At 22.8% G+C, this 27,500-nt stretch overlaps 1 protein-coding gene across 5 annotated transcripts in view; it reads left to right on the top strand.

Moving 5' to 3' along the window:
- Positions 1–27,500, top strand: part of LOC128961556 (5'-AMP-activated protein kinase subunit gamma-2-like) — a 62,104-nt gene that overhangs the window by 33,443 nt on the left and 1,161 nt on the right. For 4 of the 5 annotated variants that reach the window (XM_054307817.1, XM_054307809.1, XM_054307840.1 and 1 more), the window contains 8 exons: positions 6,898–7,671; positions 13,524–13,575; positions 13,681–13,815; positions 16,851–17,003; positions 26,042–26,099; positions 26,356–26,482; positions 26,563–26,769; positions 26,889–27,032. In XM_054307817.1, coding sequence (XP_054163792.1) covers positions 6,898–7,671; positions 13,524–13,575; positions 13,681–13,815; positions 16,851–17,003; positions 26,042–26,099; positions 26,356–26,482; positions 26,563–26,769; positions 26,889–27,032 — 1,650 coding nt within the window. Of the gene's footprint in view, positions 1–1,464; positions 1,533–6,897; positions 7,672–13,523; positions 13,576–13,680; positions 13,816–16,850; positions 17,004–26,041; positions 26,100–26,355; positions 26,483–26,562; positions 26,770–26,888; positions 27,033–27,500 lie in introns of those variants that run through there. The other variant, XM_054307824.1, reaches the window with a different exon arrangement.

The following is a 27,500-nucleotide window of genomic DNA, read 5'->3' as shown; positions in this document are numbered from 1 at the left end:
ACAATAACTATTTAAGCTATGATAAATGTTGATATTATTGAATACATGTATATATGTTTATATATATATATATAGTATTTACTAAATATATTGTATATTATTATTATGTATGATATGTCGCTTAAAAAAAACTAAACTTGAAAACCTTGAAAATAAAATAAATTTATATATATATATATATATTTGTTTCAATGTTTTCAAATACATTACACATTAATATTAACACATATACATACACATACATACATAATACTAACACATAGACACACATACATACATAATATATATATATATATATATATATATATATATCGTTAATAAATTATACGATAAAACATATGACTTTAATAACATTAACCACTATTATATATATATATATATATATATACTAAAAAACGTTATATATATATACTGAATATATATTTCACAAAAAAAATAATTTAAAAACATTTGTGATTTAATATTTTATTTTTTTTAAACAAAATATTTTATAGATATGTGAGACGAAAATCTAATTAGTTTTTTAAAACATTTGAAATTAGAGAAACAAAAATATATTATAATTTTTGTTATTTTTTGTTTTTGAATTTTCTAATCACATTTCATATTAAATATTTTTTAATATAATATATATATATAATACTGTAGTTTAGACAACAAATATATATATWTATATAATTTAATATACATTTTTTTGTGTATGTTTTTGAATGTATATATATATATATATATATAAATTTAAATAATATGTTTTATATATATTTATTTTGTTGAGGTTTGCTTAATCATCATCAGCATCATAAACATATGGTGTGTTTTTTGGAAATATAATATATATATATATATTATATTAAAAAATCAYATATATATATAATTTGTTGAAAATATTTTTCTAGTAATAATAATAATAATAATTTTTATTATATATATGTGTGTGTGTTTTTTTTGTGTAGTTAAACATTATGATTAATATTAGTGTAATTTTAATTTAATTTTAATTATTTAATTATTATTTTTTTTTTAAATAATAATAATTATTATTATTATTATTAAATGACTATGTACATTCCTTTTACTATAGAAAATTATATATCAAAAAAAACAACATAGAAAATTTACCTAGATAATATTTTTGATGTTGTTGTTGTAAAAAACATAATAATTATTATACAGCTCAAATTATAAATTACAATTATTATTATTATTATTATTATGTGTATTACAATACAAATAATTTTTCTATATATGTGTGTTACTTATAATCATGTTTTTAAATAATAATAATAATTATTATTATTATTATTTACAATATTAACAATAACAATTTATACGATTTTTAATTTTTTTAAAAATATTTATATATAATGTTTGTAATAATAATTTAAAAAACAACAACAAATTTCCAGTTATTTTTTTTTGAAATAAATTAAATATTTAATTAATTAATTAATTAATTAAAAATATTTTTAATAAAAATGACCTGTTATCAAATACGTGAGGAGGAATTAATATTTTCAATTAGTGATGTTGAGGTAATTTTAGATTTTATATTTAAAAAATAAATAATTTTAAATTACCATTGTAAATTTAAAAACTAAAAAAAATAATTATTATAATATTTTTTAATCTCTCTCTCTCTCTCTCTCTCTCTCTATTCATAATGATTTAATATATTAAACATTTAATATATATATAAATTATATTATTATTAACTAAAGTACAATATTTCACATATATTATGTTTACTTATATATATATATATATATTATAAGTATATATATTGTAAATTATATAACTTTTGTGTTAAAAATATCTAATAAAAATAAATATTTGTCTATTATTATACAATATCTAATAATATAAAGATTTATTTATAATTTTATTAGATTACAACTACTTCAATTTCAATTTATTAATTTATGAATATATATAATTTTTAGATAATATATAATAAATTTATTAATATTAATATATTTAATATTATGTCAAAAGTTTTTTTTATTAATATTATTTGTTTGTTTTTTCCACACAAAAAACTATATTATTATTTAACACATAAATTATTTACTTATTTGCATATTATTTATTATTAATTTTACAGTACTGTGTGTATGTGTATGTGTATGTGTATGTGTATGTGTATGTGTATGTGTATGTGTATGTGTATGTGTATGTGTATGTGTATGTGTATGTGTATGTGTATGTGTATGTGTATGTGTATGTGTATGTGTATATATGTGTGTGTATGTGTTTAGTACTTGACATTTAAAATATTGTGTGTGTATGTGTGTGTATATACTGTATATATATGTGTATGTATGTTTATATGTGTGTTTWGTACTYGACATTTAAAATATTGARTYAATTTTTAATCAAATTCACATTATTTATATTATAATAAATATTTGTATGTGTATTATATGCATATATTAATGTCATATGTTTAGTAATAATTAATTACTTAACCGATTATTAGTTAAAAATAAAGTATTTTAATATAAATTTACATAATATAAGTACTGTATTTTTATGTACAGCACATTTAGGGTTTAATTATCTATTATTTATATATATAGGGTATATATAATAAATACCCGGGTGTTTTATGATAGTTTAATTTAATTGCTAATTACAATTAATTCAACTAATTTTTTTAATTACATTTTTTAGGTTTGATATTTAACTTATTTTATTTTTTCTTTAAATTAAAATAAAGGTATTTAATAAATAGCTATTTTGTTACTGATTTGTTGTTAAATTGTTTACGGTTTGGTTACGGTTTTTATTTTAGTTATTTTTTTGAGATTTATTTGATACCTCTCTAATAATACATAATATATTTATTTGTTTTTTTTGTAAATTATAAATTAGATTTAGTTTTTAGTATTTAATTTAAAAATTAAAGTATTACAGTATATGTTTGTTTTGTTAATTATCTAGATTTAAATGATAGATATTTCCAATTAATTAACTTATTTTTATAAATATAAAAAACAGTTATTATTTGTTAGATATTTATTTTTATTAGAATAGATATATAAAAGTTTTTTTTGTCTATTTAATTAAATTAATTAATATTATTTTCTTTCATTATTGTATATGTATTGTATTGAATGAAACTATTATTTTTTGTTTGTTTAATTAGTCAACAATACCGTAATTTATAACATATATAAAAAATAATTTATATTTTATTTGTTTATTTTTTTATTATTTATTTATTTTAATTATGTTGGTAGTTGGATGCTATTTAAATGATTTATAATGAATATATATTGTATCAATACAGTATATAATGTATATATATATATACAGATATCAAAATAAATTGTTTATACATATTGATTGAACAAAAATAAAAGTGCTTTTATTTTTAGTGATTTATTTTCATTATACAATAATAGTCGGGTCAAAATCAAACACATACACACATACACATACATACATACACACATACACATACATACATACACACATACACACACACACATACATACATACACACATACACACATACACATACATACATACACACATACACACACACATACATACACATACACATACACATACACATACACATACACATACACACATACACATACACATACACATACACATACACATACACATACACATACACATACACATACACATACACATACACATACACATACACATACATACACACATACACACATACATACACATACACACTCATACATACAAGTAAACACAAAAAAMCAATTAATTTTTCATATCTATTGTTATTTTTATTTGGTTTAACCCAATCAATTGTAAATAAATTATTTTTACAAAGTATTGTCTATTTTTTTACACCATTAATATCAATATTGTACCTAATTTTCTAATACTAATATCTATATAAAAAAAAATATCAAGGTACAATATTTTTATTTGAGTTTATCTTTATTAAAAAAAATCAAATATTGATATAAAATGATTATAAAACCTGTATTTCTGTTTATTTTGACTATTAATTTGATTTTATTTTTGTAAATTTAAATATTTAATTTAAAACCTAAAAAATTTGTGTATGTGTATGTGTGTGTGTAATTTATATGATCAAGTTAATAATAAAAATTAAATTAAATTTGATAATTAAATTGCTAGTAATATTGCATTTTTGTGTAAAAAAATTATAAAATTTATATATAATTGCAAAGGTTTTCCACTGAAAAAAATATTTTTATTTTAATTAAATTCAATTCAATTAAAACTCTATAATTAATGAGTGGTTTAAATAAAATTAATTAATTTTATTTTAAAAAAACAAATTTACTGCAATTTAATTGCTGCTGTTATTTGAATTTTTTTTTTATAATTATTTTATTTAATTTTTTTAATTTGTTAGTTTAGTTTTATACAAAATTTTATTATATTTTTATATTTGATTTTAATAGTAATTGTAAAGATATTAATATTTTTGTGATTTATTTTTTTTTAAATAAAACTATTGTTATTATTATTATTATTATTATAAAAGTTAATAACATTTTAGTTAGATTTTTGTAATAATAATTATTTTAACTGTATTAATCCATTAGTTAAAAATTGTTAATTTTTTTATTAATAATATTTTTTATGATTTGATTTACTATTATAATACACATACACACACATACACATACATATACACACACATACACGCACATATACACGCACATATACACATACATACAAATACACATACACACACATACACGCACACATACACATATACACATATACATACTAACACACACATACATATACACATACACATATATACAAATACACACACATACACGCACAGATACACATATACACATATACACACATAAACATATACACACACACATATACACACATATATACATACATACATACATACATACATACATACATACATACATACATACATACATACATACATACATACATACATACATACATACATACATACATACATACATACATACATACATACATACATACATACATACATACATACATACATACATACATACATACATACATACATACATACATACATACATACATACATACATACATACATACATACATACATACATACATACATACATACATACATACATACATACATACATACATACATACATACATACATACATACATACATACATACATACATACATACATACATACATACATACATACATACATACATACATACATACATACATACATACATACATACATACATACATACATACATACATACATACATACATACATACATACATACATACATACAAACATATATACACACAAACATATATACACACATACATACAGATACATACAAACATACTCACACACACATACACACAGATACATACATACACTTAATAATATTAAGTTAATAAAGTATTATATATGTTATAAAACTTTACAAACAAGTAATGTAAATGTTTATACAATACTTTTTATATCAATACTTTATAACTATAACAATAATACAGTATTTATATGAATTTATATATACACTATAGAGATAGAAATCATATATAAAATTATATATATATATAATATTTTATAATTTATAAATTATGATATCTTTTAGCTTTAAATTAATTAGATTTAACTGTAAACTAATCTCACAAAATAATAATAATATTTCCCTATCATATAGATAACGGCTTAAGTTTATACACTATAGCTATTGTTTGTTTAATTATTTGTATTTATTTTTATTGAATTATTTGATATATCTATTAATATTTGTTTTACTTTACAAATAAATTTTTTTTGTGTGATATTGTTGAGAATTTTTTGTTGTATATTTATCAGAAAATTATTATTAGTATTATTACTAATAATTTATTAAATTTATTATTAAATACGTATTAATTTGTTAATTGATTTTTTTTGTTTTAAGTTAAATCATTTATTTTTTTTTGTTTATATATATATTTTAAAAATATATTATATTTAAACTTACCAGTAAATTACCATGTTGATTAATATGAGTGTATATTAAATGATTAATTCCTAATAAAAATAAATAATAATAATTTATTTTAAAAAAAAGTTTATTTTATTAATATTAATAACTCATTATTGATTATTATTTTTGTTTTGTGAAAAAATATATTAGAAATTAGTAATAAAAGTGATAAATATTAGTAATTAAAAATAAATCCTACAATAATATTGTTAATATTAATATTATTATTTTCATTGACTTATATTAATATAAAAAATATCATATTATAATATAAGTGATAATGTAATATTATGTATTAGTAATTGCTAATAAATATATTATTATTATTAATTGTATCTAGATAAAAAAAAATCTAAACAAAAATTAACATGGTGCAAACATATATAATTATTGCACAAAATAATAATAAAAACATTCAAACTGTTAAATAGTAAAAATAATATTGAAATTAGTTTTTTTTTTAAAAAGTTAACAATTAATTAAAAGAAAAAAAGTAATTACTATTATAACTAAAATTAAGTTTATTATTATTAGTATTATTATTATTATTATTATTATTATTATTATTATTATTATTATTATTAGTAGTATTATTATTATTAGTATTAATATTATTATTAGTATTAATATTAATATTATTATTAGTATTAAAATTATTATTAGTATTAATATTATTATTATTATTAGTATTAATATTATTATTAGTATTAATATTATTATTATTATTAGTATTAATATTATTATTATTATTAGTATTAATATTATTATTATTATTAGTATTAATATTATTATTATTATTATTAGTATTAATATTATTATTATTATTAGTATTAATATTATTATTAGTATTAGTATTAATATTATTATTATTATATTAATATCTAATTTGTTTGTTAACACTATAGGAGCCGACACTATCGATACCGCGTATAATTACCGAAGATTGTGACGCCGGACCCAATAGTGCACCCGTTATAATGGCCGGATCAGCTCAACAGCAGCAGCAGCGGTCACTGTCATTGCAGACACCCGACGAACATCTGGACGTTATCGGCAGCGGCGGTAGTGGTGTTGGCATCAAACAGCGTATGCGATCACTGAGCGGACCGTCGCATCCGATATCACTGTCACCGCACGTCCGCCACTCGGCACTGATAAGCGGTTTGTCTACAACACCGACGGGCAGCAGCGGTGGTGGCGTCAGTGGCCGACTGGCCAATCGGCGGCAAAGCGAGGATGAGTGCCATCAGTATGTCGGCCGACAGCGTATCAGTCCGTCGTCCAGCAGTTTTCTGGACTCGTTTCGGCCGCGCAGTACATCCGATAGTCATCGCAGCTCTAGTAGTGGCGGCGGCGGCGGCAAAAAGACATCGTCAATGATAACTGTGCTCAAGAATAACCTATTGGGCGGCGGCGGCGGGGGTGGCGGTAGTGGTAATAATAATAATAACGGCAGCAATAATCATAAACAAAGCTCATGTCCGGTAACGCCCAACCATTTCGATCCGTTTCTATTGGACAGTCCGTTCAGGGCTGACAGTGTCAGCGGTAGTGCTGGCCGTCCGCGTAGTCGTAGCGGTTCAAGTGGATCGGCCGGTGCTGTCTCCCGTATGATGGATATATTCAGAGGACGTTCCCATTCCATAGCTGCCGGTGCCGAGACTACTAAAGGCTCTAAGGTTTGTATATTATAATAATAGTTATTAATATTTTAATTTTTAATTTTTTTAAATAACTATTTTAGTTAATTATTTAGTTTAGTTTAAAGTGTTTTATTTTTAAACATAACATATACAGTATATATAAAAATTTAATATTTTATTTATTAGTTTAAAATAATAATATGATAATTGTCTACTAAATATGATTATTATTATTAATTTTAATTAAGTTATTCAAATTTATTTTTTTGTATTAAATTTATTTTGGGATTTAAATTTCATGTTTTTTGAAAAAACACAACTATATTAATGTCTAGACAATTGTGTGTATGTATGTGTGTGTGTGTGTGTGTGTGTGTGTGTGTGTGTGTATGTGTATGTGTATGTGTATGTGTATGTGTATGTGTATGTGTATGTGTATGTGTATGTGTATGTGTATGTGTATGTGTATGTGTATGTGTATGTGTATGTGTATGTGTATCTATGTGTATCTATGTGTATGTGTATGTGTATTTGTATGTGTATGTGTATGTGTATGTGTATGTGTATGTGTATGTGTATGTGTATGTGTATGTGTATGTGTATGTGTATGTGTATGTGTGTCTATGTGTATGTGTATGTGTATGTGTATGTGTATGTGTATGTGTATGTGTATGTGTATGTGTATGTGAATGTGTATGTGTATGTGTATGTATGTGTATGTATGTGTATGTGTATGTGTATGTGTATGTGTATGTGTATGTATGTGTGTGTATGTATGTGTCTGTATATGTGTGTATTAGATATTTTATTATAATTTAGTCAATCAATAATTATATATAAAGTATATATATATATATTTCATGCTTATTTAAATAGTGATTGTTTAACCATTGAATTGACATTTTTAATATATATATATTTATTAAATTAAATAAATTTACATTACATGATAGATGTTGTTTTTATGAAAAATTACAAACAAATATTTTGTTGACAAATATTTGATTGATTTAATTATTTAAAAATAATTTTAAAAAATAAAACTAATTAACTTGCTGATTGATGCTAAATAATTAATGTCATAAAAATATTTTTTACAAAATAACATGTGATTTTTAAAAGTTAATTAATTTATTTTTAAAAAAAAAATTATTATTAATTAATTAATCAAATTTTTGAAATATTTTGAATTTATTATTTTTTTTTATTATTTAGTCACTTAACAAATAACCATGATAATTTATTAGGAGATGATATATATGCATTAAATAACAAAAATAAAAATAAAAATATTGTTTACATTAATGTTATTAATATCATATATACTGTATTTTTTGTTGAATTTAATAGTATATAAAATTACGTATATATATAAATAAATTTATTATTTTTTATTATTTCATACATTATATGTATGGATATTATATTTGTTTTATTTTTATTTTTAGTATTATTATCGATTATTTTAGTAATATATTTAATAATTTTTATTTTTAGTATAATTTTTGTTTTGTTTCACTCAATATTTACAATATACAGTATTAATGTGTTTTTAAAAAAGTATATTTTATTTTATTATTTTATTAATACAAAAATATAAATTCATTATCATTAATGATCAGTAAATTACAGTATTATTATTATTATTATTATTATTATTATGACATTATTATATATATATTTTTATTTTGCATTTATTAGTTATGATATCAGTTATACTGTATATATATATTTATGATATTTATTTATTTTTTTTTGATAAACTATTGGACTTTAAGTTTTAAGTGCATTTGAAAAAATATAGTGTATATTTAATTAAATATATATATAATCTACAAAAATAAATTGTTTGTATTTTTCCCTAAAAAAAAAATTTACAGTACTGTATATATACTGTACTTTTAACACAGTTTTTATGTCAATAATAGTGTTTTTATCAAATTTTTTTTTGATATAAAAAAATCATGTGAGATATAATAATCTAATAATAATAATTATTATTATTATATAACTATTAGTGTAAATAATCAACTATTTATTAATTTTTTTTAATTGTGTTTTTTTTTGATGTTAAATTAATGTGTGTGTGTGTGTGTGTAAAATATTTATTTATTAAATAGCCTTAAAAAAAAATTTTTAAAAACTATTTATCATAATAATTATAGTTATTTTTTATTTATTTTAATCTAGCTAATTGGTCAAAAATTATTAATTTATTAGTTTTTAAAAATATGTCTATTGATTCAATTATTAGTTCAATTGACAGCAAATATTATGATAACTTTTTTGTAAGTATTGTTATCATTATTATTATTATTATTATCAAAATTATTATTATTATTATTAGTAGTAGTAGTAGTAGTATATGTAATACTGTAATAGTAGTAGTAATAGTAGTATTAATAACTAATAGTATGATTATATAAGTATTTTATTTTTTTTTTATAATTATATCATAGAAATTAATTATCGATTGTATATTATATAACAAATATATTATTATTATATAATAGTAATTTATAGTTTATATAATACATACAATAGTTATTATGATTATTATTATTGCATGTACAAATTTATAAATAGTTGAATGACCTAGCACATATCACATGTTATTTTTGCATTTATTATGCTTGTTTATTTTTATATTATATTGTTTTATTTATTTATTATTATTAAGCAAATTATTTTTATTGTAAACATATTTCTATAGTTTTTTTAAAACTTTAAAAATTAATATTTTTATGTAAAATTAGTTATAAATATATATATATAGTTAGAATATTCTCATATTGAAAAATATTTTCATACATTGTTGAATAGTTTTATAAATATATAATTAATTTTTTTGTTAAAATTTTTTTAGCTACTGTATCGACCTCTATTGTTTTATAAACATACTACAAAAAAAATTTTATACATACAACATTTTTTTAAAAATGTAAAATTCTATAGTAAATATAGCTAAAAATAAGTTTAAAAAATTAAAAATTTTATTAGTGATACTTTTTTTTAAAAAAATACTAATATATAAATTAATAATTTTTACTATATATATATATATATATAGGATATATAGATTATCTTGATACATTTGATTTTGACATTTATGAAAATGTAGCATGTATATTTTTTATGTATATTATATAATAGCGTAATTGATTGATATACACATGTTTATTATATGTGGATAATTTTTGCCATGCGCCTAGTACCAATCAATTATATATATATATAGTTATATATATATATATATAGTAATATATATATATACTATATGTATATATATATATAAAGTAGTAGTAGTAGTATTACTACTACTATAATAATATTAAAGTATTATTATTATTATTTTAACTATTTTCAGTCACTCTCTCTCTCTCTCTCTCTCTCTCACTTTGGTGTCATTGAATATATATATATATATATATATATATAGATATATATAAATAAATATATATATATATATATAAAGAGAGAGAGATGAAAAAATATATACACATATAAAAAAATTAAAATAAAATAACATCTATTGATCTGAAATATATTGTATATATATATATATATATATATATATAAATATATATATTTATTTATATATAGATAGATTACTGTGATGAGATTGTTGCTTGTTGATTTTATATATATATATATATTAAAATTTATTTTTAAAATAAAAAAAATAGTTATATATATTATTAAAATTTTGTGTAACATGTAAATTATTATTATTATTGTTGTTATTGTTGTTGACTACTTATATATATATACGTTTAATATATATATATATATATATATAATATATTATTGCAATATATATATATATAATAATAATAATTGTTGTTGTTGATGATAATGTTTGTTTTATTTAAATAAAAAATTAAATGGATATAATATAATATATATATATATATATAGTAAAGTGACCCTGACATTTATGTGTGTGTGTGTTTGTGGGTTCAATTTTTTTTGTTGGGGTAGGCAATGGGTTATATAGTTTAACCCCCCACCCCCTCTACACATACATATATATATAATAAATATATATATATATACTAAATATAATTAATTTATCATCATCGCACAAATATATTTGACATTGATAAATTTTGTTTGTGTGTGTCTGTGTTTGGATATATTTTTTAATCCCAGTCCTCCACCATCTCCTACACCCTAACCCCTATACCCCACACCCGCAATAACTTTGACTACTACTCGGGTTATGACCGCTATGCAAGTGGCGGTCCGTAAATTGAGGCGACGATTCCTAAAAGCCCAATCAACTGTGGTAAATGAGCTTGATGATTTTTGTTTGTTTGTTTGATTTTTTAATAATAAAATAAACATATATTTTTTAGCATGCAAATATTTTTTTTTTAAATATTTTTTTTTGTTAGTATTTTTTAATTTTATTTGATTTACTTGTATTATATATTGTACACAGTGTATTTATACATACATATACACATACATATACACATACATATACACATACATATACACATACATATACACATACATATACACATATATACATACACATACACATACACATACACATACACATACACATACACATACACATACACATACACATACACATACACATACACATACACATATACACACACATACATATACATATACACATACATATACACATACATATACACTTACATATACACATACATATACACATACACATACACATACACATACACATATATACATACACATTCATACATACAAACACACACACACACAATAGCTATAATATTTTTTTAAATACTGTTTGTGTGTTTAATTTAGCATTACTATAATATATATATATATATATATATATATATATGATATTATTTGTTTTAAAAAATAGATAATAAAAATATTTAATTTTTTGTCGATTTAAAAATAATCTATTTATTTTTATAAACAAAATTGCAAATATTTACATTAGAAAATATTTATTAATATCTAATTGTACTGTATATATATAACGTATATTTACTTTAATTTTTTTATATATTTAAAATTTGTTTAATTTATATATATATATATTTATAATAGCTTTATAACTATAACAAGTATTAGAAAATATTTTATTGTTTATTAGATTTAATAAAATTTTAGTAAAAAAAATAAATGTTTAATGATTTACATCATATAAACATAAGAATATTCTGTGATTTATATTATTTTTATTGTAATTTTCATATATATATATTACAATATTTATATCATTATATGAAAAGAAAACTTTTATATTAAAATTAAAACCATATTATCATTAATTATTATTTTTTTTTTAAAAAAGATATTACACATTAATATTGATTATTATATTTATAACAATTATTGTGAGATTACATTATATATAATTAAATAGTTATTTCATTATTAATTGAAAAATTATTTTAGCAAATATATATATTTTTATGTATATATATATATATAAATATATATCAAAAATAATTAATCTATTTATTATTATTATTATTATTTTGTAGAGATTTTTATTGTCGTTGTTATTGTTGTTGAATAATTTAATTTAATCAAAAATATAATTATAATTATTTATTTATATATATATATATATATTTATATTGTATATATATATTTCTATGATAATGAACTTGAAATAATTTAATTTCCTGTAATAATATATTACGATTTTATTATATTATTTTTATATATATATTATGAAATAATTATTATCATTATTGCATAATAATAATTGTTGTAATAAAAATAAAAAAATGATACATAAATATTTAGTACAGTATTATTATTATTATGCAACAATTGATTATTGATTGCTATATATATAAATTAAATATTATAAATAAATAATTAATTAATATTAATATTTTTATTTTATTTGATTTCAATAGTTATTTGGTTCAGGAGAGCCTATCTGTGATAGATTTGATTTCGATGAAATTGGTAAGTTATCTAGGTTATTTTATTTAAATTTTAATTATATTTTTTTTGAAAATAAATATTAATTTTGTTTGTTTGTTTTTTTTTGATTTTTTTTTTAAATAACAGAAAACGAAAACTTAATTTACGTAAAGTTTTTCAAATTTTATCGCTGCTATGACCTGATCCCAGTCAGTGCCAAATTAGTCGTCTTTGACACACAACTGGTCGTCAAGAAAGCCTTCTTTGCCCTCCTAAGCAATGGTCAGTTTGTTTTTTTGGTTATATTAGTATACCGACACCACCACTACAGACACACATATACATACATACACATAGACCTACACACACACACACACACACACATACACACATATACATAGACCTACACATACACACACACACACACACACACACACATAGACAGACACATACATACACACATAGACATAGACCTACACATACACACACACATAGACAGACACATACATACACACATAGACATAGACCTACACATACACACACACACACATAGACAGACACATACATACACACATAAACATAGACCTACACATACACACACACACATATAGACAGACACATACATACACACATAGACATAGACATAGACCTACACATACACACACACACATAGATAGACACATACATACACACATAGACATAGACCTACACACACACACACACACACAGACAGACACATACATACACACATACACATAGACCTACACTTACACATACGCACATAGACAGACACATACATACACACATAGACATAGACCTACACATACATACACACATAGACATAGACAGACACATACACACACACACACATACACACACACACATACACACACATAGATACATACAAACAATAGCTTTAATATTTTTTTTAATAGTGTGTGTGTGTGTGTATTTGTTTGTGTGTTTAATTAAGCATTACTATTATAGACACACACATAGACAGACATACACGCCCACACACATAGACAAACACATACATACACACACACACACATACACACACACACATACACACACACACACATACACACACACACACATAGACAAACACATACATAAACACATACATACATAGACATAGACTTATCATAAACCTATAACAACTACAGCTAATATTTTTTTTAGTTTATAAAATATTAATATTTTATTATCTATATAATAAACTTTTAGTTTAATTATACTATTAATGCATAATTAGTTTTAGTAGTAGTAGTAGTAGTAGTAGTACTTGTTATTGTTGTTAAAGATTGAAATTATTTTATTTTTATTTATTTTTTAAATAATTATTTTATATATCAAATACACACAAACACTTGTTATTAATTAAAATAATGTATTGAATAGATATTTTTTAAGGGGTTTTTTGTGTTGAATTTATTTATTTATTTTGTTATTTTTTTAAATGCATTTTTTTAGGCTAAACTCATATGTGTTTTTGAAATTATTATATTTTATTTTTTTTATGAATGACTCGTTTAGATAGTGAGTGAAGTGAATGAGTGGGTGAGTGAGTGAGTGTGTGTGTGTTTGAGTTGAGAGAGAGAGATACTTGAGTTTTTAAGATGAAATTTTTTTAGTTTTTTTCAATAAGCTATATATATATATATATATAAAAGGTTTATTGAATATACAGTACTTTATGTATATATAATATATACACTATATTTTAAATTAATAACAATAGAGTAGTTTTTATACAGTATATACTGTATATAATATATATATAAAATACTATATATATGTATATATTTTGATATAAGATTTTTTGTTGTTGTTGTTATTAAATTAAATTTTATTTTTGTTATTAAATTAAATTTTATATTCAATATATATATATATATATATATATATATATATATATATATATATATATATATATACTGTATATATTATATTATAAGTTATATATTATATACAATTTTATTGTTGTTATTGTTAATAAGATTATCAAGCGCATTTTTTAAATTAAATTTTCATTTTATTTTTAATATATTTAAATTTTTAATCTTTTTGTGTCTAAAAAATAAATTTTTTTTTGTGTTTAGATCTATAGTTTAGATAATTGAGTTTTAATTGCATACAACAGTACTATACAACTGTGATAATAAAAAACTTGAAAAAAAAACTTAATATAAAATATATTCAAAGCAAAAAATCCTACTTTAAAATAGAAATTTTAATTTAGTTGCAAATTAGGCAAAAAATAAATAAATAATTAATTAAATATTTATACTATCAGTAAATTTAATCTTTTTAAAATATATATTTAAATTTATTAATGTTTTTTTGTTGTGTGTGTTTGTGTTAAATTTACATACATTTTAGTTAGTTATTTATTTTATTTTAATTTATTTATATTGGTTTTTAAAGCTAGTATATTTACATAAATAATAAATACTGTATATTGTAATAATTATTTTTTGTTGTAAAACATAATATATATATATATATATAATTTATCTATGATTTATATATTAATATTATTTTCTAGTGTGTGTGTTTGTGTGTGTGTGTGTGTGTGTGTGTGTGTGTGTGTGTATGTATGTATGTGTGTTACTGTATATAGTTTATGTGTGTATGTCTATGTATATATGTATGTGTGTATCTTTTTATATATATATGTGTGTGTTTGTATGTATGTGTGTATGTACGTGTGTATGTATGTGCGTATGTGTGTGTGAATGTATGTGTTTATGTATGTATGTATGTATGTATGTATATTTATATATATATGTTTATATATATGTGTGTGTGTGTGTTGTGTGTGTGTTTGTATGTATATATGTATGTTTGTTTGTGTCATATAACAAAATTTGTTGTAATAAAACATAAATATATTAAACATTATACACACATAGATACTATTATATGAAACAAATTGATTTTTTTGTGTGTTACAACAACAAAAAAAATAAATAAATAATGATAAATAAAACTAAAATATCTAAAATACTAAAAAATCAATGAATAATACATTAGTATAGCAATATTTATATTCAAATAACAACATTATTATTATTATTATTAATATTACTATTATTTAATTTATTACAACTTTGTGAATATCCTGTATGTAAACTTAAAAAACATTTATACAATACAATATAGATATAATTTATATATATATATATATATATTGTCTAATTTTTTGTATGTTACTATAATATACAGTATATGATATGAATATATATATTAAAAAATTATATCATTTTTTTAAAATTATAATATATATATTGTTTGTTTGGTTTGTTTTATAGGTGTCCGGGCGGCGCCCCTATGGGAAAGTCATAGGCAAGAGTTTGTCGGTATGCTAACCATAACCGACTTTATAAACATTTTGCGTACATATTATAAGTCACCATTGGTTAAGATGGAGGAACTGGAGGAACATAAACTGGAAACCTGGAGAAGTATATATAGATATATATATATATATTTATATATAGATATATATATAAAATATTATTATTATTATTATTATTACATTTAATATTAGTTTTATTGCTACTGTTGTTGTAGTTGTTGTGTATCAATATTTTTCTAGTATTATATATATATTGTATATGTATTTTTAGTGTGTCACTAACTACCTGTCCTTAACAATAATAATATATATATATATACTGTATATATAACCGCAAAACATAAATACCAGACAAATATATATTACATTTGCTATATAATAGATAAACATTTAATATAAGTTATATTTATATATATTTTTATAGTTTATATATATATATATATATATATAATAACTTATTTCTCATGTCATGTCATTTTGTTTGGCACTCATATATATATACAGTATATATATATATATATATATATATAGTATAAGTCTATGGCATAACTTCAATGACATTTTATATGAGATTTTATATATATATTTATAAATAACAGTACATTTTCTGTGTAAATGTTTTTTTTATTAAGAAATTTTTTTTGTGAAGAAAAATAACTGTAAAATGATATACAGTTTATAAATATCAGAAAAATATTTATTTTTGTTAAAATAGTTTTTTTGTGTGCAAAAAAAATTTAATTAATTTTAATTATTTTATTTTTTTTGGTATTTGTTGGTAAAGTTATATGCATTAAGTTTTTTGTTGTTGATTATTTTATTTAGACTATTAATAATGATTTTTATTTTATTTTTATATTTATTATAATTAATTAGACACTTATAAGGGGTAGAAAAATATATTTATTTATTTTTATTTTTGTTTATATAGTGTTATGGCTTTTATTATAATAAACTAAATGTCAATTACTATTTGATTTTATGTATATTTTTTTTGTTATTTTTATTTACTAACACTTATTATTATTATTATTATTATTATTACATTAGAGAGAAAGTGTCTTAAAAGAGATACAATTTTTATTATAAGTTTGTATTAGTATTATATTTATTTTTTTATGTATATATACTGTATATATACTTTATATACAGTATATATATACAGTATTGCTAATCGATATCTAATACCACTTGATAAGTACAGTATAGTACCGGTTAAGTGACACTTAACCAATAAAAAAAATTACATTATTGGTAACATTAACCCTACAGTTGCTATTATCATCACTAGTTTATTATTATTATTTTTGTATATCACGGTTGTTCCGGTGTGATCACAGTTGTGTCGGCCACTTTTGGTGGCAGAGACACGACTGGTTAGACTCAACTCAAGTCTAGTACTTTTCTGACTGTTCTACAACTCTGAAGTATCACTGCTTTTTGCATTTCATAGATCTTAGTTTTTCTGATTTCCAGTGATTCCAAACTTAGGGCCAGATTTTTCGGTATTACGGCCATTGATGACAGGATTATAGGTATGATTTCAACTTTCTTAATGCGCCACATCTTATTGATCTCATAGGCCAAGTCTGTATATTTTCGGCGTTTCTCACTATGCGTGTCCTGTAGTTTGTGTGTTAGTGGGACCGCTATGTCTATTATGTATGCCTTATCTTGATGTTTGTCTACTAGTACTATATCTGGGCGGTTGTGGGCCACAGTCTTATCTGTTCTTATTTCTTTATCCCAGTAGAGCTTGGCTCTGTTGCTTTCCATTACACTTTGTGGCTCGTATCTATAGTATGGTAATGGTTCTTTGATTAGTCCGAATCTTATTGCCAATTCCTGATGTATGATTTTGGCTACTTGGTTGTGACGGCTTAGGTACTCGGTGTTTGTGAGTACTTTACACCCGTTTAGTATATGTTCTATTGTTTCGGACTCCATATGACACATCCTGCACTTGTCTGTTGGTATATTTAGCTTTTGGATGTATTTCTGATGGTTTCGTGTCGGAATCACTCGATCTTGTATTGCCATCATGAACCCCTCTGTCTCTCCATGAAGACCGGCGTACTTCAACCATTTTGTAGACATTTCTTCGTCTACGTGTGTTTGGTTGAGTTCTGCTCTGTATCTACCGTGGAGTTCTTTTGAGGCCCATGTGTTAATCCTTTCTTTTTCATTTTGTATTTCTATTTGATGTTCATTATTGCTGAGATTTAGAGGTGTGTAGTTGTAATCAAGTGTTGATGTTATTTTGTGGAGCTCTGAGACATTGCATTTTTGTTGATGGTATTTTCTCAGCAATTCTCGCTGTTTGGCTTCAAGGCTTACAATGTTTAGTAACCCTCTACCCCCATGCTTTCTACTAACACACAGTCGTGCTACAGAACTTCTAGGGTGGTGTAGTCCAAACATTGTAAGTTGTCGCCTTATATGTCTTTCAATGGTCTCAAGTTCTGTTTTACTCCATTTTATTATTCCGAACGAGTATGTCAGTACAGGTATAGCCCAAGTGTTTATGGCTTTGAATTTGTTGTTTGAGTTTAGTTGAGATTTTAGTATTTTTATTATTCTTTGGTTTAATGTTTTCTTTATTTCTTCTTTAACTTCTGTCATTTTAGATTTATGCATTTGCTTAATTCCTAAATACTTATATATATCTCCATTTTCTAGTGCCTTTATATATCCGTTATCAGTTTCGTATTGATTTCTTTCAGAATAGACTCCTTTTTTCAGTTTCATTATAGCACATTTATCTAATCCGAATTCCATATTTATATCATTGGAGAAAGTTTCTGTTGTTTTTAGCATTGCATTTAAATCAGATTCTTTTTCGGCGTATAGTTTTAAGTCGTCCATATATAGTAGATGTGTTAGATTATATTTTGTATCACTTGATTTTAGATTTACGCCTTTTAGCTTTTTAAGTAGTGATGACAGTGGGTTTATAGCTAAGCAGAACCACAGAGGACTGAGTGAATCTCCTTGAAATATTCCTCTATTTATTTTGATTTCTGTACTTATTTTTGTTCCATTATTTGTATTGACACACAATTTAGTATTCCATTTTTTCATCATATTTTCTAATGTGTTTATCAGTGTGTTGTCAATTTTATATAGTTTTAACACTCTTAATAACCATTTATGAGGGACTGAATCGAATGCTTTCTTATAGTCTATGTATGCCATTTCAAGATTTCTATGTTTTTGACGAGCTCTTATTGTTATGATATTGTCTATTGTTAATTGCTCTTTACAACCCATTGAGTGTTTTATACAGCCTTTTTGTTCTTCAGCTATTATGTTGTTGTTACTTAAATGATTATATATTTTTGTTGATATTATGGATGTTAGGATTTTATACATTGTTGTTAGGCAAGTGATTGGTCTATATTTGCTGGGATCTGATGTATTTTCTGTTTTTGGGAGTAGATATGTTATTCCGGAAGTGAGGAAGTCATCGGTTTGTCCTGTTTGTATTATTTTATTCATTGCTATTGCCATTGGTTGATGAACTGTTGTAAAGTGTTTATACCAGAAGTTTTGTATTTTGTCTTGTCCTGGGCTTTTCCAGTTGTGGGATTTATTGAGGGCTTCGGTTAAGTCATCTTTAATTATATTTACTGAAGTCATATGTGGTATTTTTTTATTTTCATCTTCAATATCATTTATCCAATTAGATTCTTTATATTCCTTTGGGTTACTCCAGATTTCTTTCCAGTAGTTTTCTATTTCATCTATTTGTGGTGTATTGTTATTATTGCTTGAATTTATTTTATTTTGATTTCTATAGAACATTTTTTCGTTATTATAGAACATTGTATTTTGTTTTCGTCTTTCGCTTTGTATTTTATATCTTCTAATTCTTTGTGATAGTGCTTGAACTGTTTGTTTTAATGTGTCGTTGTAATTTCGGATTATGGATTCAAATTCAGGTTTTCCAGGTTTTGTCTGTAATGATCGGTATATATCTTTTAATGATTGGTTAAGTCTTTTTGATTTGATTCCATTTAACACTTGCGTTATTCTTCCAATTATTTTTCTTTTCCCTTCTATCCGTGTATCTATTCGCTTTTGCCATTTAGGTATTACATTTTCTTGATTTGGTTTTGTTGTAGACATGTGTTCTATTTTGTAGCCTAAGAGTCTCGATACTGCTACTGCTGCACAATACGTTATTGTATTAATTGCGCTCAACGACATATTTTCTTCGATGTAATCTTTAAGTATATCATTTATCGTTATTATAGTAGATCTTGTTTTAATGCCACTTCTTATTTTTGGTAATTTAGGTCTGAATTCTATTTCAAAGTCTTTATATTGTTCTAAAGATGTTTTTAGTTCATTTTCTGCTGTTATTCTTTTTATTTCATCATTTGTATTGTTTATGTTATCTGTTGTTGTAGGTGTCTCTTCTATTTCTGGCACTACTTCTACTGTGGTATTTAATTCAGTTGTTTCATTTAATGATAGTTCATGTGCCACTTGTTGTTTGATTTCTTGTAATTCAATCGGGGATATTTTATTATTCTTTGCTAAGAATCGCCGTTGGTCTGCAATTCTTTGTTCCGTTACATTTAGTTCTGGATATTTTTGTTTGAATGCTAAGTATATTTGGTTTCTGTAATCAGTCATATTTGTTTCGAGTCGAGTTGATCTGTAGTATTCGCGCATTATCAAGGTATTCATCTCATGTGTCCATCTCATGCGCTTTTGCGATTTGTCAACCAAATTGGTCAGTTGTTGCTGAGAACCAGCTTGAACTGAAACATTTTGGAGGTTAGTCTGATTTTGTTGACTAGTCTGCGGTCGCATTACATCACAGCTTTGCCCGCATAGCACATCACTGCGTGGGATATGATGCATACTTAACGAACAGCAGTCAATGCCTACCTGCTGAACGCGGGATTTATTTGAGAGGGTACCTCCCGAACACCCCCCGTTATTCCTACGACTACGTGTAATCATATTTATATATTTTGTGGCCTTTTTACGGGGTCCCGGTCCCTAGAGAAAGCTCAACACTAACATGTGTCTATTGCCACCCATTTCTCACCACTAACATGTGTTTGTTGAAATAGGATTTTTATTTTTATTTTTTTGAAACAAAAGTGGCCATTGCGTGTGAGGACGAGTAACTACTCGAAGGGTGAAGGGACATCCTTGCGGACGTCCCTTCGGGGTGGGGGCACCTTTTTACAGGCACCCCCGGGTGGGAGCACCCTTGCGGGTACCCCCAGGTGGGCACCGATACCGAAGTACCGATACCCGGGTCGGGCAGAAACTCGTCCTCACTTAGCACCCCGCTTTCCCCATACTACTTAAGTTGGCCGTCCTAAACAGCGTTGGTTGGGCAGGGACGGGAAGCACAGTTAAAACAATTTTTTTTTTCTCAGAAAAATTGCTTTCCACATCAGGGCTCGAACTCACGATCTTACTCTCCATTACTCTACTAGCCCTACACACTAACCACTACACCACTGTGCCTCCTTTATTATTATTATTATTATTATTATTATTATTATTATTATTATTATTATTATTATTATTATTTTTAATATCTAATTGTTTGCTTAACAACAACAAAAAATAAGTTTTTTGTGTTAGTTTTAGTTGTTTTTTTTGGTATTATATAAAATTATATATATATTGTATTTTTTTTTGGTAGACAAACATATTTTCGTGACTTTAGACATGAATGCAAGGTTTAATATATATATATATATATATATATTATATGCTATACATATATATATACTGTATATATACTTATTTTTTGTTATATATATATATATACAGTATTTTGTTTGTCTATGACTACTATAATTTATATGTGTATAAACCTTATAATATACGTATATATATATAATTTATTTTTTTTTGAAAGTGATAGATAAGTGTATAAATAGATAGTTTTTTTTTTGGTTGTTGTTGTAGTAAAAAGTAGACACATATTGAAGATTATAAATAATTTATATTAAATTATATTTTAACGAAAAACAACGTTTTTCTCTATTATTATTATACAGTATTTCCTAAAAGTCATTATCTCCTCATATATATACAGTATATACTATATATATATATACTGTATATATATATATATATGCAAATAATTTATTTTTAATTATAAACTAAACTATTGTTTGATTTTTAATTTGTTTACGTATTATTTAATTGTTTTTTTATTATTATTATTATTTTTGATGATTGCATACAATAAGTCTAATAGTAATTAATTGATTATTATTCAGTCTATGTGTGTGTCACTAGTAATTAATATTTAATTTATAATAATATTAATTATTATTATTATTACGAAAAATTTTTGTCATTTTATTAATAATAATAATAATAATTATTATTATTATTATTAATATTTATTCATTGAATATAAAAATTATGACTAAATTGAATGTTAATTGAATAATATATAAAAAAAATATATTTATATTAATTTTGTTTTTTTTATTAGTTTTTATTATTATTGTAGGTGTAGTTTAGTGTAGGTTTATGAGATTAATTAAATATTTATTGAATATATATATATATATATATATATACAGTATATATATATATATATATATACAGTATATATATATATATATATATATACAGTATATATATATATATATATATACAGTATATATATATATATATATATATATAATATTATAGACTCATAAATTTAAATTGATTAATATATGTTAATCATAATCAATGACGCGTTTAATTATAATTTATTTTATTTTATTTATTTTTTGGTTGTTTATTAACTAAAAAAAAAAATTTTTATCAAATTTTATTTAACATAAATATATAGTTTGATTGTTGTTGTTGTTATTATTATTGAATAATCAATATTAATACTGAAATATTATTATGTTTAATAAGTTATACATATTTTTTAAAAATAAAATAAGTAATTTAAATATATATATATATTTTTATTTATACAGTATATTATAGATAAATTATTTAATTTAAAAAAAAATAATTATGGATATATTAAATAACTTTTTAATGTATAAACATTTTTATGTAAAGAATTTTTTAGTTTTTTTTTAAATTTATTAATATTTTTTTGCATTAAATTATTTTTTAATGTGTATATTAAAATACAAACCAAATATCATTTTATTAATATATATATATTTAGTTTAGTTTTATGGATAAACATTTACAGGCCATATGTAAACATCAATTTTTTTTAATATATATAAAGTTACTGTAAATTTATATATATATATATATATGAAAATTATCATTTAGACATATAAAAGTTAGATAGATAACCTTGAACATTTTTTTGTCGCTTAAATCAATTGATAATGTCTAGCAGTTTATATATAATATATATATATACTGTACATATACAGTATATACCGTATAAATTTACATATAGCTTATTATTATTATTATGAAAAAATTATTTTGAAATTTACGGCAAAAAAATATATTTGATGGAAAAAATTGATTATCATTATTATTATAATTACTCTACTATTAATTGTAGTATTAATATAAATATTTTTTTTTATTTATGTAAATTTACTGATGATTTTTATTATAATAGGACACAAAAAATATACACTTAATTACAGGTTGACTAACAAACAAACAAACAAACAAACAAACACTTAGACAGACAGCCAGACAGACAGTTAGACAGACAGACATATTATATAAAAAAATATATTATTTTTTTCAAAATGTTATAATAATTATATATATATATACAGTATATTACTCATTATAACAAACATTATAATTGTATGTTACTATCAATAATAATAATAATTGCTATAATTATCTATGAATTTAGTCAACAAAAAAATAATAATAATTGGTTATGTATTTACGTATATTGTAGTAAAATTTTTTATACAAATTATATATATATATACTAATCTATATAAATAGATATATATGGTAATAATTTATGCATGGTATATTTATTATATATATATATATACTGTATATAAATTTATATATTTATTATATTAAATACAGTTTGCACGCTATTAAAATTTATTAGCCACTTAGATACAGTAAAATGCATATTAATAATAATATTATTACATTACACACACACACATACACACACACATACACACACAACATACACATACACATACACATACACATACACATACACATACACATACACATACACATACACATACACATACACAYACACACACACATACACACACAACATACACACACACATACACACACAACATACACACACACATACACATACACATACACACACACATACACACACACATACACACACAACATACACATACACATACACACACACATACACACACACATACACACACAACATACACATACACATACACATACACATACACATACACATACACATACACATACATACACATACACATACACATACACACACACATACACACACAACATACACACACATACACACACACACGCATACATACACATACATACACATACACATACACATACACATACACATACACATACACATACACATACACATACACATACACATACACATACACATACACACACGCATACATACATACACATACAAATATATATAAATTATATATATATTTATCTAGCTTATATAAATTGTAATTTATATGTCAATTTTATTTAAATTGTATTATACATAATTTAAATACATTTTACACCGGTACATTAATTTTTAAATGTAAATATTTAATTAATTACAGTTTAATTTATGATTTAGTAAAATAAAATAAATTGTTTGTAAATAATGTTTAAACAACAACAATAATAACAATTATTATTATTAGACTTTTATTTAATTATACTGTATATAATAAATTGTATTATTAGTTATATAATTAAATAATTTTCTAAATGACTTATTTTTCTATTTATATATATATATATTATATAACTTATTAATAATTACATAATATTTAATTATATATATATATATATATATAAATCACTAATACATGTAATAGATATTAGAAAATAATTCAATACTTACTAAATATAAACTTATATATATATATATATATCTATAAATTAATTAAAATATAATTTATTGTCAAAAAAAATTAATTTATATTATTATTATTACTACTATTTTAATAGACGTCCTCAAAGAGTCATCCACTGTTCAGCCACTAGTCAGCATCGGTCCCGATGAGAGGTCAGTTGACTACAAATAGCAATATATATATATAACAAAACATTTAGATTTTTAATTTTTTTTATAATTAATTAATTTTATTTATTTTTTCCGCATATTTATCTACCGTTCCTATCATTGTCTGGTTGTTATACAACAACAACAATAATAATAACCGTTTGCTATGTTTGTTTGGACTGTATATACTGTATTACTAACTAACTATCCGATTACCTACCCGTCCCCGGGATTACTACTACATGGATGACTACTACAGTCTATTCAATGCAATCAAACTGTTAATACATAAAAAGGTTCACCGATTGCCGGTTATTGATTCAGAAACGGGAAATGTATTATACATACTGACACACAAACGAATTTTGAAATACCTATTCCTATACGTAAGTACTACTAGTAGTAGTAGTCATATAATAATGTATATGTATATTAACCTACCTGTGCTCTCTCTATCTATTTATAGTATTACAATAGACTTCCAATGCCATCCTATCTGAATAAACAGCTCAAGGAGTTGATGATCGGCACCCATGAAAACATAGCGGTAACCACAATGACAACACCGCTCATACTAGTGTTGCACCAGTTTATTGAACGTCGGGTTTCGGCACTGCCTGTCGTAGACAAACGATCAAAAGTTGTCGACGTTTATGCAAAGTTTGATGTCATTGTAAATATGAAACCAAAACAAAAAATTATTTGTTTGTTTTTATTACTATACTAATTATTATTATCGTTGTTGTTGTTGTTGTTGTTGTTGGGCACCGGTATGTGTTATATTTGGTGTAGCATTTAGCCGCTGAAAAGACGTACAACAATCTGGATATTACAGTTAAAAAGGCGCTGGAGTTTCGGGAAAACTCTGAACGGGTAGTCAAATGTACGCTCAACGATACCTTGCATCAGATACTTGAACGTATAGTTCAGGCAGAGGTAGGTGTTGTACCTGTAGATAGCCCCATACCCTAACCCCCCATTTAATATTTTATTTAGAAGAGAGAGAGAGAGAGAGAGAGAGAAGAGAGACAGAGAGAGACAGAGACAGAGTGAAAGAAAGAGAGAGACAGAGAGAGTGAAAGAAAGAGAGAGACAGAGAGAGAGAGAGACACAAGAGAGAAGAGAGAGAGAGACAGAGTGAAGAAGAGAGAGAGACAGAGAGAGAGAGAGAGAGAGAGAGAGAGAGAGAGAGAGAGAGAGAGAGAGAGAGAGAGARAGAGAGAGAGAGAGAGAGAGAGAGAGAAAGAAAGAGAGAGAGAGACAGAGTGAAAGAAAGAGAGAGACAGAGAGAGAGAGAGAGAGAGAGAGAGAGAGAGAGAGAGAGAGAGAGAGAGAGAGAGAGAGAGAAAGAAAGAGAGAGAGACAGAGTGAAAGAAAGAGAGAGAGACAGAGWGAAAGAAAGAG

Source organism: Oppia nitens, unplaced genomic scaffold (genome assembly GCF_028296485.1).
Source record: "Oppia nitens isolate AA-2021 unplaced genomic scaffold, nextdenovo-longstitch-racon4-pilon3 scaffold14_pilon_pilon_pilon, whole genome shotgun sequence".
Taxonomy (NCBI): Eukaryota; Metazoa; Arthropoda; class Arachnida; order Sarcoptiformes; family Oppiidae; genus Oppia; species Oppia nitens.
The sequence above is the reverse complement of the archived record's forward strand: the minus strand, read 5'-3'. Positions and strand labels throughout refer to the sequence as shown.